Source organism: Typopeltis vanoorti, chromosome 2, assembly GCF_054136105.1.
Source record: "Typopeltis vanoorti isolate ZY-2024b chromosome 2, IOZ_Tvanoo_1.0, whole genome shotgun sequence".
NCBI classification, from domain to species: domain Eukaryota; kingdom Metazoa; phylum Arthropoda; class Arachnida; order Uropygi; family Thelyphonidae; genus Typopeltis; species Typopeltis vanoorti.
The window spans coordinates 176,778,046-176,796,174 of NC_143550.1; the positions used below are offsets into that span (position 1 = coordinate 176,778,046).

General features: G+C 34.8%; 1 protein-coding gene across 1 annotated transcript in view; it reads left to right on the forward strand.

The window, feature by feature from the left end:
* Positions 1–18,129, forward strand: part of Rme-8 (receptor mediated endocytosis 8) — a 1,025,705-nt gene that overhangs the window by 123,345 nt on the left and 884,231 nt on the right. The window contains exon 11 of the mRNA XM_090414028.1: positions 8,154–8,320. Coding sequence (XP_090270154.1) covers positions 8,154–8,320 — 167 coding nt within the window. The remainder of the gene's footprint in view (positions 1–8,153; positions 8,321–18,129) is intronic.

Below are 18,129 nucleotides of genomic sequence, written 5' to 3' on the forward strand. Positions count from 1 at the left end.
TAGGAAGCAATGACTGGAAGAGGATATTGGCAATGTCAAGTCTGATATTATTGGCTATTTCCAGAGCTCAATGGAAGAGAACTCGAGGAATTTGTGGCCTATAATAGTTTGAAAATCACCAGCAGCCCCTTTAAGCATAAAGATATACATAAATATACATGGGAAGGCAGAGGATATCAAAGTATCATTGATTATATAATAGTGGCTGGAAAAACTAAAGAAGATGGTAAGAAATTGCAGAGTATATAGAGGATGCAATATTGACTCAGACCATTATTTATTAATCGGTATACTATTAAGACCCCAAACCAGAGAAATAGAAACAATACAAGAACACAAAAGCTGAAGCAATTTAAGATAGAACTGTTACAGCAAGATAGTATCAGAGAACTATATCAAACGAGACTTACAAATCATACAAAGAAAATAAATGAAGATATATAGAAAATATAAATAGAAGATATATAGAAAACGAATGGCAAAATATTAAACAAATAGTAAACAAGCAGCATATGAAGCCATAGGAACAAAACTGCAAAGAATAAGGAAAGAACCCGGAACCCAAAAATAGAATCTTTAATAAGAAAGAAAAAAGAAACTTACCTTAAATGGTTAAATGACAGAACCATGGGAAATGAAAGAGAATATAAAAGAATCAGAGCAATAACAAGAAGAGAAACCAGGAAAATCAGAAGACAAAACAGAAAAATTTGTATCAAGGTTAGAACATGACATAAATGGACCTCAACTAAAGAGCTATAAAATCATTAAAAAAAAATGACTCAAGAAACAAAGGAAAAACTGCAATTAGAAGGCCCCTCCCCAAAAGAATGGACCAGTCACTACACCCAGCTAAATGATAATCAAATTGAAATAAAAAGTCAAGAAACAAATGAAGAACCAATACAGTTTAATGATCTAAAAAAATATTGGAAAAACTAAAAAATAGAAAAGCTACAGGAGAAGATGGAATAAATTCAGAAAACTTTAAAAATACAGCTCTAAATCATTTCAATTATGATTAATTAAATTCCTAAACAGAATATGGGAAGAAGGAAGCATCCCACGAGAATGGAAGACAGCAATAGTCCTATTCAAAAAAGGAAACAGAAAGGATTGCGGAAATTGCAGAAGAATATCCTTATTAAATACGTGCTATAAAATATATCTAGATATAATTTAAAGTATATTAACACCATGGGCCAAGGAAATTATTGGTGAAGAACAATGCGGCTTTAGGAAAGGAAGATCCTGCACAGATCCCACATTTACACCTCAGATTATAGAAAAAAAAGAATAGAATTTAACCTGCTGACATATATAACCTTCCTGAATTATGAGAAAGCATTCGATCCAATCAACAGAACAAAATTAATCAATATACTGCGTGAATTGAAAGCTCTGCCTCAAACCACAAAAGCCATAGCAAATATAATGGAAAAAATAAAGAAATATAATGGAAGAAAAAATAGTTATATTAAAATTAATAATGAAATAACTAAAAAATTAATGGAAAAAATTTCAGGAGAGTGGAGGAAAACCTAATCATAGGAATTTAAATAGGAAATAAAGAATTAACCAGCCTTTTGTATGCTGACGATCAAGTTATTTTTGTTGAAAATGAAGACCAATTACAGAAACATCTACACTTATTGAACAAAACAATAGAATAATATAACATGAAAATATCATATGTGAGAATTACAGAGGTATTTCCCTACTGAGTGTTCCTGGCAAGATCTATGCAAGTATACTTGAGAAACGATTGAGAAGAATTGTGGAAAAAAAGCTTGGTGAAGAACAAGCTGGATTCAGGCCAAATAGAGGCTGTCAGGATCAGATCTTCACTTTACGACAAACAGTCGAGAAAGCATGGGAATATAACAAAGATCTGTATTGAAGTTTTGTCGATTTGGAAAAGGCATATAACAAGGTGCCAAGAGAGAAGTTATTCAATACGCTACAGTTATATGGTGTCAATGGGGCATTATATCAAGCAATACTTAGTTTGTATTTGAGTTGTAAGTCAGCAGTTAGAATTGAAGGAAGAACAGGAAGATGGTTTAATGTTAAATCTGGTGTGAGACAAGGATGTACATTATCCCCTCTGTTATTCATTATCTATATGGATCACATTATGAAGGAAAGTGGTATTAAACATGATATCAAAATTGGAGATGTTAATGTCAGCTCTTTGCTTTATGCGGATGATGTTATACTTCTAAATAAATCCGCTACAAGTCTGCAAGATTCTCTGACTAAATTGAATAGCTGTTGTAATGGATATGGTATGAAACTCAGCACTAAAAAGACAAAGACAATGAAAATAGGCAGAATCATTGAAAATGTCAACTGTGTTGTGAATGGAGAACCTGTGGAACAAGTAAAACATTTCAGCTACTTAGGCACGATTTTTCATGAAGATGGTAAATTAAATATAGAAATAGACAACAGAATCAGCAAAGCTGGTATGGTGGGAAGTCAATTGAATAAATTCATATGGAATAAGAGAGAAATTAGTCAGAACATTAAATTAGCTGTATGTAAGACAGTGTTCAAACCAGTTTTAACTTATGGATCTGAGAACTGCGTCAGAAGTAAAACACTTGACCAAAGACTAGAGACCACAGATATGAGAGTCCTGAGAAAGATTAGAGGCGTAAACAGATGGCATCAATGGCAATATCATATTAAAAATGAGGATATTAGGAAAGAACTTGACATTGTCAGCATCCAGGAATGCGTTAGCAGAGCTAATCTCAGGTGGTATGGTCACTTAAACAGAATGGGCGAGGAAAGATTAGCAAAACAAGTGTTCTCTGCCAGGTTGGCAGCAAAACGACCCAGAAGAAGACCAAGATATAGGTGGATTGATATGGTACAAAGTGCCTTATACGATAGAAATATAAGATCTATTAATGTTGGAGTCTTGACAAGTAACAGACTGATTTGGAGGAAAATTGTAGATAGGAAGTTAGTAATGATGTAGTTTTTTTCATGTAGTACTATCATATCCTGTACACCCCTTGATGGTACATGGCAGGAATTTGATGATGATGATGACATAAGTACAGTTTCACATAAATTAGCAAAAGTTCTAAGAAAATACAATATCAGAACCTTGTTCACTCCACTTCCAAAGATCCGTTTCTTAATAAGCCACCCAAAACATTGTCATCATCAACTCAAATACTCTGGTGTATATAAAATATTGTGTGATTGTGATATATTCCTTATTTTGGGCAGACAGACAAATCTGTCAAATTGCGTATGGAAGAACACACGAGGGACATTACTTACAAGAGACAGCGAGCCAGTGCATTATCAAGTCATATCCTTTTCTCGGCTAATCCTAATGATGAAAACCAAAGTCACAAAGTCTGCTGGGAAAAATCTACTAACCTCTTCCGCTGCAATGATGAACTAGAGAGAAAAATCGTGGAATCTAGAGAAATCATCTTCAATCCTGTTCATCTAAATAATAACTTGAGCTACAACCTCCCAGATAGTCATTCAGCTGTAATCAATGAAGGAAGTCTTTAGAAGCTTTGATTTATGAAACAAAAGGAATAAACATAAATGGAGCAAGGCTGCATCATCTGAAATTTGCAGATGATATTTGTCCTGATAGCAGATAATCTTGAAGATCTGGAAGAAAGGCTAAATCAGTTCACGTGATGCTGCAAGTACGCACTCTCCCAACAATGCAACAAATGAAAGAACAGCTTTAAATACAACTACAATGTTTTCATGCTAATTATGTATAGAGACTGTCTATGTTGTTCATAGTTATTTAACTTCTAGTGTTTTGTGGTTTTTCTTTTTTTTCTTTTATAATGTCACCTGATGAAGGCTGTTACAGGCCGAAACTAGTAGTGTTTTTATATTAAAATCTTTTTACTTAGATCTCGGTTCTAGTCATTCAATTCTTCATAAAAAAAAAAAAAAATATATATATATATAGAAACGTGGAAAAATTTGGAGATAATAGCTAAGACAGTAATAAGTTTATCTCCTTGATTTCTGTTCAAGACTTAGAACAGAAATCAAGGAGATACAATCATTACTAATACTATGTTCCAACTTAAAGATGTGCACAAATTCATATAAAGAGATGAGCAGAGAAATAGGAAAAGTCTTGTTGATAGCGATGTATTTATGCTAGTTTAGTACACGAGTATTCACACATTAAGACAGCTCATTGAAAAATCAATCGAATACAATAAACCCTTATGTCTGGCCTATATAGACTATGAAAAAGCATTTGATTCAGTTAAAACATCTGCAACACTAAAAGCACTCGAAACCCAGGGAACTGAGAAACCATATGTTGAAACACTGAAACATATTTACAATAATGCAACTTTGTAATTAAATTATCTAAACAGTGAAAAGTTCCCAATACAAAAAACTATCCAGCAAGGCAACACCATATCTCCCAAATTATTTACAGCTGCACTGGAGGAAGTCTTTAGAAGCCTTGATTGGGACACAAAAGGAATAAACATAAATGGAGCAAGGCTGCATCATCTGAAATTTGCAGATGATATTGTCCTGATAGCAGATAATCTTGAAGATCTGGAAGAAAGGCTAAATCAGCTAAATGAAGCCTCCAGAGAAATTGGATTAAAAATAGAGAAAAAACAAAAATAATGATGAATAAATACATAAACCATAGAACTATCAAAGTTGAAAACCATGAAATAGAACAAGTTCCTTCATATGTATATTTGGGCCAATTGTTATCCTTTGAGGATGCCAAAGAAACCAGATTGAATGAAGAATTCACTTTGGATGGATGGCTTATGGGAAAATGAGAGACATATTCAGAAGTGACATCCCTATGAGTCTAAAAAGGAAAGCTTTTGACCTGTGCATACTTCTTGTTCTAACATATGGAGGAGAAACATGGACTTTAACAGATGCCCTAAACAAAAAGCTGAGAACAACACAACATTGCATGGAAAGAAGTATGCTAAAAATAACATTAAGAGACAAAGACAAATATCTGGATAAGATCTCAAACAGGTGTCATGAATATTGTAAAATACATTAAACAGGCTAAGTGGAGACGGGCTGGCCATATTGCCAGATGGAGTGACGGGAGATGGACTAGAAAAACAACAGAGTGGAGACCAGTGGATGGAGGAAGACCGAGAAGAAGGTGGAGAGATGAATTGGAACAAATTGCAGGAGTGAGATGGATGGGAGAGGCAGAAAACCAAGTGATCTGGAAAATCATGGGGGAGACCTTCGTCCAGCAGTGGCCAGAACCAGAAGGTTGAAGAAGTACACGAGTATACAGAAGATTTGGAAGTCAGTGATCACAATCGAGTTTTGATTGGATGAAATTGAATATCATATTGAAATGAAATGTATGTAAGGAAGTTTTCAAAAGAATGAAGGTGGAGTAACTTTCTGAGGTGAACTGTAGACTCAAATATACAAATCATATTCAACAAGTAGTAGTTTAAAAAAAAAAATGCCAAACCTTGGAGACTCAGTAGCAGACCCTGAAGAAAAGATTGATTCAGTCTGAGAAAAGTAGTAAAACAGAAGTCTTTAGAAAACTTTGGTAAAAGTATAGAAGATAAATATCAATTTGACAATATGGAACTATTGAAAAAATTTAGAAATGAAAGAAAGAACACTGTAAAAGGAATCAAACGAGGTGACATGAAAACTGATGTTTTAGGTGTCTGGGGTAATTACCTTGAAAGATTACTGAATTAAGCAAGCAGCGACTGAACAGTGGTAGAAAACGTTCAGGAGGAATGCAATCAAGTGTAGGTTGAAACACCGTTATAAGCTTCAAATGCAGAAATGCAACTGGAGTAGATATTTTACCAGAAATATTTACATTAATTAAACTAAGGGGATATTAGATCCCACATTGTTTTAAAACCGAATAAGAAACTCAAAGATTGGAATCAGAGAGTTTCATGCCGAATATAGTATAAAAAACTATAAAAGTATCGGCGAATACTAGTGTGAGCTGAATGCAAGTAGTCCTAGAACGTAGTACAAACACGGACAACTCGTTGCAAAGGTGGGGAAAGTTCTGATCACTATTCTTTGGTATTTACCATAATGTAAAAATTTTTACATTATGGTAAATACATTACTTTTTACATTATTTACATTACATTATTACATTATTTTATTTAAGTAACTTAAGAAATATTTACATTTGTTGGCTTCATTGCATATTTCATCAGGTCTGATCAGAAGGTTGAATTCTGGTTAATTGTATCAGAGCTCTCAAGGTACCTATCTGTAAAAGAGGAAATAGATGTGGTCAGGAGCAGACTTTCACTGTAAGACATATTTTAGAGATGATGGGAATATAAGAAGGATCTGCATTTAAGATTTGTGGATCTGTAAAAGGCATATGATAAGGTGCCAACAAGGGGAAATTGTTTATAATTAGTTAATATTCCCTTTAATTTTTTTTTTTTTTTTTACAGCTGCACGAACCTGCTACTGCTCTGAATAGAAATTTTTTATGACCTGATGACTGCACAGCACTTTTTTTTTTGTAATGATGTTTAATGAAGTTATGTGAGAATAGTCAGCTAGCAGCAAAAACCTGAAGTTATGTGAGATAGACTCAAAACCCTCATGGGGTTTTGAGTCTATCTCACATAACTTCAGGTTTTTGCTGCTAGCTGACTATAGTAAAGCAATTGCTCTAGCCAATCATTGCTTTCCCATATGTTTGAAAATAGGCAGACCACCTATGGCATTCCTAATGAGGCCTGTCGAGCAGTTGAGATCGTATGATTTAACTGGATCAATCCAGTGGCAGTTGATAAACCAATTAGAATGCATTGGGCTTTCCAACAGGTGGATTGCAATCAATAAACATGGGTAAAATGGAAATCTTTGTGACTTTGATAGTGGATGTGCCCAAGTGGTAAGAACCCTCAGGTTCTCGAGAGCAACTTTATCAAGGGTCTACTGCGAGTATACCATCAACAGATAACAGATGTACCAGCACCCAGCATGCAAGTGGTGCCCATCAACATGCCATTGATGACTGAAGTTGACTTAGACTGTCCAGGCTTGTACAGACCACCTACAGGGCAATGGCAGCACAAATCACATCCAGTTTCAATATTAGAAGTCCAAGCAGTGTCAGTGAGAGAACAGTATGGCATACCGTGGGCTATGGGAGCCGACATCCTAATTGTGTACTACTATTGACAGCTTGTCATTGGGCATTATGCCTTGTCTGGTGTTGGGACCATGTTGTGTGGTCTGATGAATTCCATTATCAGTTGTACTGAGCTAATGGAAGGTTTTAGGTGGGGCATCAACTGCACGAGACCATGGCACCATTGTGCCTGGCTGGCATGGTGGCTCTGTGATGGTTTGGGGAACCTTCTCATGTGACACATTACATCCCTTAGTGTCTCTGGAGAGATCCTTAAACACTGCAAGTTACCAGAATGTGCTGGCTGATCACCTACACACTTTCATGGCCTTCGTGCCTTCTGAAGACAGTGGTCTGTTTCAGCAGGACAACGTGCTGCCACACTGGGCTGCAACCACCCAAGCATGGCTCGAGGAATACTCATCTGAGTTTGAGACCATCCAAAGGCTCCCATGATCTTCCCCAGATTTAAATCCGATTGAATCTCTTGGGATGCCTTAGAGTGAGACATCAGATCCATGTACCCTGGACCAAAGTCTAAGGCTCAGTTGTGGACAATGCTGCAACAGGCATGGCTGGAATTACATCTGGCAACCCCTCCAGAATCTGTTGGAGTCAGTGCCTCAGAGAGTACAGGCTGTCATTTGCACTAGAAGAGGACTGACACTATTAGGTAGGTAATGCTGTTGTTTTGTCCATTGAGTGTATAATGGAGGAAAATTATCATTAGGAGGTTAGTAATAATGTAAACTCTTCATGTAGTACTATCACATTTTGTACATTCCTTTGAAGGTTCATGTCAGGAATATGATGATATTGGTAGTGGTGGTGATGCAAGAAAATATGATCTGATAGGATATTCTTGCAGCAACAACAGAAATTAAATATATAGGAATATACATTTGTGATTTTTACCTTACTTATTTAATATAAATGAATAATATAATTAAACAAGTGGCCTTCTAAATTTTTGTCCTTTTTTTTTTTTTTTATCTAGAGATGCTCTGTTGGCTTCACTGCTGGATGGGGTAAGGGCATCAGGTAATAGAGATGTCCATGTAAAAATGGCACCAACTAATCGTGGTCAACGTCTTGGACCATTTGCAGTTCCTGTTGATGAAGAAGTGGAGAGTTGTCACTTAAAGTTTTTACAAGCCCTTCCTTGTATGTCAGTTAGTGGAGCTCATATATTTGATTAGACTTAATTGCCTATACAAGCCATACTTCTTAGAGAACTGAAATTAGACATGCATTTGATTTAATTTTTCAATAGAAATTTATCAGTTTTTTCCTTGCCTGGTTATATATGTCATAATGGATTATATATATTGAGGAGGTCTCTTTTAAAAACAAGTGGTCTTAGTCAGAATGAGTTTACATATATTTGTACTAAAGTGTTCAGAGAGTTTTTCTAAATTACCCACATTGAGCATTGATGTGGGAAATGAAAGCTATGAATAGGAAAAGACACAAAAAAACAAAAATTCTCTTTTTCATAAAAGTTTTGTAGTAGTAGCCCACTGACATTATATTAGTAGCCCACTGACATTCAAGAATTTGCTCTGGTAAATAAATAAGCACTTCATAGTTAATCATCAGCTGTGAGAGCTTCTGTAGAATGCTCATTAATGATGTTATCCTTTGATTGGAAGGACCTGGGTTTGAATTTCACTATACGAAAAATCGCTATGTGGACTTTTCAATGAAAGATGAAGTAACCAGTCTCATTTGAAGACAGCAGGATTTTTCCTCCTGTAAATTTGGTAGTTTTTTCAACTTTCAATATAGAAAAACTGGTCAGAGACATATACAATATGCAAACAAAATTACAAGTTATTGCAAAATATCATTTTAATAAGATATATTGTTGGATCCTACTCCATCTCAATCTATACTTTGGATCCGACATATAGTTACTACGATGTTCTTAACTAGTTGATAGGTTGCAAGTTGATTTCTAATTCAAATACAAAGAAAATTTATATTTAAAGACTGCACCACTTTATATCTGAATTAGTTCAAGAATTGAAGAAAAACCAACTCTCAACTACCTTTCCTTTATATGTTGTTATTATATATACTGGCCGAGTATATTTGACTTATTTATCACTCCTGCTTTGGTTCGAATATTTTATGAATGGTGCAGTAAAAGAGATTCAGGCAAAATACAACTTTAGATTAACAAAAACAAACATTTAATTTTATAATCACAAATTATACACTTAAGATCAAAATACTAAACAAGTTATTATAAACACTTCAGCCTTTCTGATAATAAAGTCATGCAAACTCAGACAATGGTAATTCTGTTATCTGTAATACAGTCTTCTCACAGTTCCTTTTAGCTATTTAATAAAGTTCCTTAATGATCATTCACATCAATATCTCATAGTTCTTTAAGTTTTAAATACAATAAAAATTGCAGTAATACCTCTTCACAAACAAACACTTTTAAATTTACATTTTAGCTAACTTCCTCAATAGTTTTTGTTAGTATAAGGAAATTCTAGGATGAAACTCTCACACTTCTTTGTATAGGAATATTAACGGTTGGAATAATCTTACCGATTATCTTCTATCTTCATCAAATTATACACAAACATTTTTTTATAACCGTAAACACTTTTAACAATAAACGGCACTCATTAAAATAAATATTCTAAGCATTAACTGAATTAATTCACGGTCACAATACACATAATCAGACGTTCTTGTATGAAGCACTACTAATCACTCATGAATTAAGGTAATACACAATAATTCCTTATCTTGAAGTTTTTTATGCACAGTTGTTTATTCCTCCTGCATTCAAATAATTCTTTAGGCACTATAATTCTAAACACAGCTAATGGTAAACTTCAGTTTTATAGCCTCTACTACTCTAGTAACTCCGTGCTTTATTTCAAGATTCTGTGTCCTTGACAGGTCGGCCCTGAAATTATATCTCAATTCAAGTATCACTAGTCTAATTAATAGTCTCTCAGCTGTTTTCCGTAGCTATAATTGTTATTCTACAACTTATTAGCTAACTGCTTCTTGACTAGTAGACTTTATTAGCTGCTTGAGTGACTTGCCGACTCGCTATTATCGCACTGTGATTGCCGAATGCTCCGATTCCAACCTAATGTCAATCCTCTCCTTTTTCTCTCTCTTAATCTATCTAATCTCTTAATAATTTCAGCGTTCATCACTTATATATCCGTTCTTCCCACCTAAATTATTCTCGTGATTTCTTTCTAAAACTCTTTTCAATAAACCTTCTCCTCACGTGGTGTTCCAAAACGTGCTCGCTCACTTAAATAAGTCTCCATGACAACCAAACAAAATATAATAAAATTGAGGCATTGCATAATGCTAAACTTCTACAAATAAGAATAAATAGAGAATATTAATATTTCAATTAATGCGCAGTTAAATTATCAAATACAAGTTCTTATAATATTAATATAGTAATAAATAAAATAGCTTAATAATATTTAATACAGTTTTTTCATTATTAATACATATATCTTTGATTAAATAATTAGATATTAGACAAAATTAAAGTAGTTATATGAATATTAAATTGTAAAATAAGTTGTTTACATTAAATAATATTTACAAGTCTAGCCTTTGTGATGGAAGAGCATGTTGGATTCTGAACCAAATAATAATTACTCTAATCTCTACATAATCAGAATCCAACAATATGAAGGGAATCTGGAAAGTTCACCTATCATATACATTTTTTTTTTTTTTTCATATATAAAAAAAAAAATATTTTTTCAGAAAATATCTTTTCTTTTAGGATATATAAGTAGGCATAAAATTAATTAATTTTTGTTCTAGGTGTTTATCAGAACTTTCCAGACCTCCCACCTTGTAAGAATAGCTTTATAGTTTTTATATCATATGTTAAATATAAATAAATCAGCAGCTTGGGGCGGAAGGAACCTTCTCTACAATATATGAGCAGTTTGTAGTATATATATATAGGACTGGGTACTGGTACATTTGATTCCCCCCCCCCCCCCCCCCCCCCACACACACACACCTATCGAGAAGTCTTGTGTGACATAAGAAACCATGTAGTGAGATGCTCTTGTCCCCCACAAGAAGGGATTTTATATTCCATAAATGTCCAGCAAACTACTTGGAGGCCTGAAAAATTTCCTTGTTTGGTCTAGAGCAGGATTTGAATTATCTAACCCTTAGCCCAACCATTTTACTAATATTAATATACTATAGGCTAACTGTCTTTCACAAGTGGTATTAACAAAAAAAAAAAAAGCTGTCCTTGACCTTGTTGCTAATGGTCACACAAACTAGTCACAAAGTTGTATATACCAGTCTCTGATACACTTATATAAGGTTGATAATTTTCCATACTGTTCTGCTGGCAAAAATTATACTGCATAATAATAGATATCAGCCATTTCATGTCATAATTGTTGTTATATAGGGTTCCTGATATTGGCTATTTTTCTGTTCCTGGGACTGGAGTGTTTTTTTTTTTTTTCCTTCTGAGGTTCTGGGACTAAGAATCTGTAATAATAAAAATTTTATATTGTTATTTATTATATATTTATAAAATACATGAATGACTATTAAATATAAAAGGCATGAAAAAGCCAAATAAATTTTCAGCTTTTTTTCACATGCATATTTCAGCATCACCTCTCTCCATCTCATCTGTCATTATAGCCACAATAGATTTGTATTAAAATTATTCCAAATTCTTGCATTCAAGAGTCCACAATATTTTAAATGTGAGTTGATGAATGTTTAAATATCTTATTTCCCTACTGTCTGCTCATCCAAAGTAAGACGAAAATGGGGGCTCTGTTTCTGTTAATTTTTTAATTTTAATGTTCATAGGTCAAAAATGAACTTTAAAATATCTGATTGGTTCTTTGCTAATTCATAATTCTGCTTGATTCACATATAAAAGAACTATTGGTAATTATTTGAATTGAGATTCATCTTTAGCAGCTAATCTAAATACGATCTCACTTTCTTGTTTTAGATTAGCTGCTGAAGAATCTTGATTCAAATAATTGAGCTACTTAGACATTTTGTATTTCCCTCAGCACTTCTTTTAAAATGTGATTTGCATACATTCTTTAGAATGCCTTGTCAGTCCATTAGTGTTTAAGCCCTTATGTGAAATTTGCTTTGGACAATAACTGCACTGAGCTGCTTCCTTATTTTTATATTTTTTAAGGGCATTTCCAAACTTCAAATTGATTTATTTTCATTTTGTAATTAAAGTTGAAAATATTAAAATTATAATTAATTAAAATTACAAATAAATTTTCTTTTTAACAGTATCCAAATTTAACAGTAAAAATGAAAAATAACTTAATCAGCACAGAAAGTCAGTTGGCTACTAATAATGGTCTTTTGCTTTCGTTTAACGAACTGCCTGATAAGAGAGATGATTGTGTGTGAACTAACAGACATAGAGCAGCTGGCTGTTTCATTGAATTTGATTCATGGTTATATTAGTCATATAACAATAGTATTGCATAATATTTAAAAGAAACACAAATAGATATATAAAATAATGGATAACACTGTATTCGTTGCAGTCAATTAACATTTTAATTCATAATAAAATTATAAAATATAATAAATTCAATGTTTTTTTTTTGTTTTTGATTTGCAAATTTAAATTTATGAAATGTCTCATCAAGCCTCTTTCTTGTCTCGAGTCCTGTGACTCGACAAGTAAGGGGATTCCCTGCCCCTGGGAACTGAGACAGAAACCCTATTGTTGCAATAAGAGATAAGATCTCTTATTATACACCAAATACTTCTGTTGTCCTCTATATTGATATTTTTTTATTCATTTCTAAAATAATTATTCAAAATGGCAATCGAATTTAGAAACACCACGTATGTGTTTGTTGTGATTGTTTGTCTTCACGATAGGTTCCCATGATATATTGGAAATCTGTAGGATATTAGTGTCATGGGCAGGTCAAGGATCTGATAAGTTGAGAAGTTCTCTGGTGAGCAGCCACAGAAATGCATGCTTCCTTATTTTTCCTAATGTTTAAAAAAATTATTTATCCTCTTAGATATTCTTAGGAATGCATCTCTAGTGTCCAAGTACTCAAGTGAGGGCCAATTTAAACACTCATATTTAAGCATGTATTATGTATATACATGAACACATTTGCTGAAAATGCACTCACAACATCTGGCATGATGCAAGAATCTGGACCTTGCATGCTTCCTAATAATACCCTTAGCCAGCTTCCAGGGATGGCTCAGTTCTACCTCCACAATTCACAAACTGTAAAATCTCACTCGTCTATACCGTAATATTCCATTATTAGTTTGTATGTTTTTGTTTTTTAAATCATATCTCTTCTGTGTCTATTCCTCAACTTTGAAGACCACATCCCCTTAATATGTCCTCATATGCATAATTCCATAAGTTAGTTACTGGCCATCTTAGTTATTCACTGCTGAATCTTTTCAAGCTGTTTCTCCATCTCCTAGGAATCTATTCATCCAGATGCATGCTTATGAGTCTTGTAAAGTAGGAAAATAACTATTTTATTCCTGTGAGTCAGTGTTCTATTTAGCATTGGTGTTATCCAGTGCAGTGACTTAATGACCTTAACAAAGTGACTCCTAAACTTTATCTCTCTGCTCATGATAATCCCAAGTCTCTAGCTTTGCTGACTACTACACAAATTTCCATTAATACACTGGTGTCCAAAACCTAAGGATGAACACTATTTTGAAGATTGCAACTGCAAATTCAGATGAATCAACTTGTTTGTATAACTGATGACTTTGTGTAGAAAGTGGGTACGCATTCAAATTTTCGAATCATGTGCAATGGGTCAAGAACTCCCCAGTGTTAACCCTGTAATCACCTCTCAGCAGTTTAAAAGTCTCAATGATATCACCTCTCCTTATTCTATCCACCAAACTGTGCAGTCCACATTCCCTCAGTCGATCCTCATAACTAACATTATACAGTCTTGAAACCATCTTTGTTATCTGCCTCTGTACCCTTTCCACAGTTAATTTATCCCATTCAAATTGACAGCAGTCAACAGAATAAAGGGCAAAAGGCTGTGTTAAGCGTGTGTTTGAAGGAAGCTCTTTTCGTGAAGGAATAAAGTTGCAAACTTGGATGTCTTATGTCTCAAAGACATAGATGATTTGACGTGGGGAAGAATTATTGGAAAACTTGAAGGTTGCAGAATTACTGATATTGCAGAGAGTTTGGAATCTCACATGGCGTTGTATCCTGGCTCTGGGCAACGTTTCAAACCAGTGGAATGTGTTTCAGACATTTTCTTAGAGGTTGCCTTCACTCTACCATGGAGCATGAAGACTGATTTTTGGTTATAACAGCAGAATGCAATCAATGCACCACAGCAGGTGTGGTGCATTCAAGCACAGGTATGTGGTTTGTCAAGATACAGAGATTCTGTATCTTGACAAACTGTGGCAACTCTAAAATGTTTAGCGATATCTACAACAAGTAGGCCTATATGCCCTTAGGCCTTCACTTTCTGTCCCCTTATCCACAGCTCGTTGTAGATCACGCTTTCAGTGGTGTTGTATCCATAAAAATTGGATAAGACACCAATGAGCTAATGTACTCTTTACAGATGAAAGACATTTTAGTCTTTCCCTTGATTCTAGATGACACTTGATCTGGAATGGAAAATTGCACTACTTACTATTGTGAGAATGTTCTTGAAACAGATAGATATGGCAGTGCAGATGTCATGGTGTGGGGAGGCATTATGCTTAATGGATGCACTGAGCTACAAAAAAGGGACTGCTGTAAAAAAAAAAAAAAAAAAAGGGGTGGGGGACTATGACGGTGAACGATATTGCAGTGAAGTTCTCGTTGTGTCAGATTGTCCTGTAGGCGAATGCTTCATTTTCATGGATGACAATGTCATATCACATCGTACATGAGCAGTGGAGATACTTCTGAGGACTGAGGATATTATTCGAATCGAGTGGCCAGCATGAATTATTTATAGCATTCATTGTCATTACTCATATAACTAGTCTGTTCAAATCAGTCTGCAGAGATTCTGTATTAACTATATTCTGTAGTTCTTTATCTTACCATCATGACTAGGATTCAGAATTGGGATGACAACAGCTGCATTCTCTTTGATGGACAGCATGAGTTTGCTAAAGGAAGATGGTATTTTGGCATTATACATGGCATTGGACAAGGGAGATAGATGTGCAGTGATATATTTAGATTTTGCGAAGGGTTTAATAAATTGCCACATGAGAAGGTAGTTAATTAAACTGGAAAGGATAGGATTGCATAACAGAGTAGTGCATTTGATTGGAGATCAGCTGATAAATATCACAAGTTATGTATGGGGTAGCAATATCCGAAGAAGAAGAAAGTCACTAGCACTGTGCTTAAGGGTCTGTTTTGGGGTAATTGCTGTTTAACTTCTATGTTAATGACTTTAGCAAAGGTTTGAATGTTGAAATGCAGTTGTTTGTAGGTCATGCAAGGTTGGGAAGAAGTATGAAGAGTAGAACAGATATAGGTTTGCAAGAGGACTTGAATGGGAAAAGGCAGTAGGGGTTGCCAGTTTAATGTTGCAGAGTGTAAGGTTTTAAAATTTAAGAAGCAAAGATAGGGCATATTGTATGCCATTTGTGGGAGATATTTTAGAGGAGATGAAGGATCTGGGGGGGATGGTAGATGGGAGGGGAGGGGAGAAATTTTGGGGGTTACTTTGCTAAAATTGTTGCGGGAACCCAGCAGATTATGGCAATGATGTGGAGGACAATGATGCAAAGAAATAAGGATCTGATGGTTCTATTTTGTAAGACTTTGATGAGACTCCATGTGGATTATGGTGCATGCATAGATTTGGTCGCCTTTTAGTTTTCAAAAGGAAGAGATGTTAGAAAGAGTTCAGAGATGATTGACTAAGTTTCTGGTATCTGGAATGTTGATTATGGCAGCAGATTGAGGGAATGCAAATTGAAAAGCCTAATAGATAGGAGGAGCATAATTGAGATGTATACGTTGCTAAGGGATTATTACCAGATTAATGTGGATGAGATATTTCATAGAATGGGAGGAGACAGGTGAAAGATGTATAAGGCAAGTGTGAGCAATGGGGGAGGAGTGAAGAATAGGTTTTTTGTGTGGAGACTGGCAGGTGATTGGAATGCATTGCCCAAGAGTGTGATGAATGCAGAGACAGTGAATGCATTTAAGGAACAGTGTTGATGAGTTTGATGTGTGAGAGTTGGACTTCCATTAGTCTTTTGACTCCACGAAGGTCTGATGATGATAATTGAAAATTCAGATTCATTTAGAGTAAGCATGATGATGATTGTGAATGGATAAAGATCTTGCTGAATATGGAGTTGAAACTGATTATGTTCACATTATTCTGTTAGTTTTTAGATGGTTTCATTTTTATGATGTTAATTATTTTAAAGTTACATGTAGACACAGTTGGAAAATATTTAATTATGATAGATTAACTGCAAATATTTTACACATATCATGGATCATCATCGGTGTAATACAGTTGGAAATTAAAAGAATTAAACAATGAAGGTGGGATGGTTAAGGGTCAAAGCTGTATAACTGAGAGGAGACCTTCACATAGCCTTTAAAGGAATGCAGAGAACCGACCAGGGCTTCTGACCTAATGTACAGTCCTCACCTTCTCGTGGTGCACCCTGTTGGGTATCTACTTGGATACTGAGCGAATGAGGATGGACTGGCAATTTGGGATTTAGCCGACCAAATTGTATTCTTATTGGTTAAACCAAAATAAAAAATGATGGTACAACATGACAAAATTTCATGTGCTGGCTGGGGCATCGGCCGGTTAAACAAGGCCCCCATTGTTTTCGCCAGGGAACCAGGGCGAACAGTGAAAAGTCAGCTACTGGAACAAATCTGAAAAACAAACCCCAACTCAACATCATCAGAGTTAAAGATCGGTACTATCAACATAAGAAGCATGAATGGCAAAGAAATGGAGCTAGCTGAGGAATTAGATAAGTACCAGATCGACATAATAGGGGTGACTGAAACAAAAAAAGACAAAAACTGGTGAGATCTTTCTGAGCAATAAATACAAAATGTTACATTCAGGCAATGACAACCAACGAAAAGAAGGAGTAGATATAGTATTCAACACAAAATACGAGGCTAATCTTCTTGAATGGCAGTCAGTCTCAAGTAGAATAATGTGGGCAAATATGAGAATGGTGAACTGGACAATGAGTCTTATTTGTGCCTATGGTCCCACAGAAGGTTCTACTAAGGTAGAAGTGGAGGAATTTTTTGAGGCTTTAGAAAAAGCAGCTGACACAATGAAAAAGGAAAAGTTGGTCCTTGTTGGGGATCTAAATAGCAGAGTAGGAAATGATTGTAAGACACACAAAAATATTTTGGGAAAATTTGGAGAAAAGAGCAAAGCTAATAATAATGGCAAATATCTGTTGGATTTCTGCTCAGGACATGGACTGGTTATTACTAACACCATGTTCCAACATAAAAATGTGCACAAATTCACATGGAGAAAAGAGGCAAGGAATAAGAAAAGTCTCATTGACTATGTTATTGTTGATAGTGATGTTTTCTCCCTGGACACCAGAGTGTACAGAGGATTTGAATTTGGAAGTGATCACTATTTAGTCTTGAGCAGGATAAAATTGAATTTCATATTGAAAAGAATAACATTTAAGAAAGTTTTAAAGTGAATAAAAGTTGAGCAGCTTGCAGATGTGAACTGTAGACTAAAATACACAAAGATTATTGAAGAAAAATTAAAAGAGTTCGAGAACAGGAATCAAACCTTGGAGATTCAGTGGCAAACTCTGAAGAAAACATTGATTGATTCTGCCAGAGAGGCATGTGGTGAGGTTGTCTGCAAGGATAAAATCACTCCCTGGTGGACACAGGAAGTTAAAGAGGCAGTGAAGGAAAAGAAGAAAACATATCAAAAGTT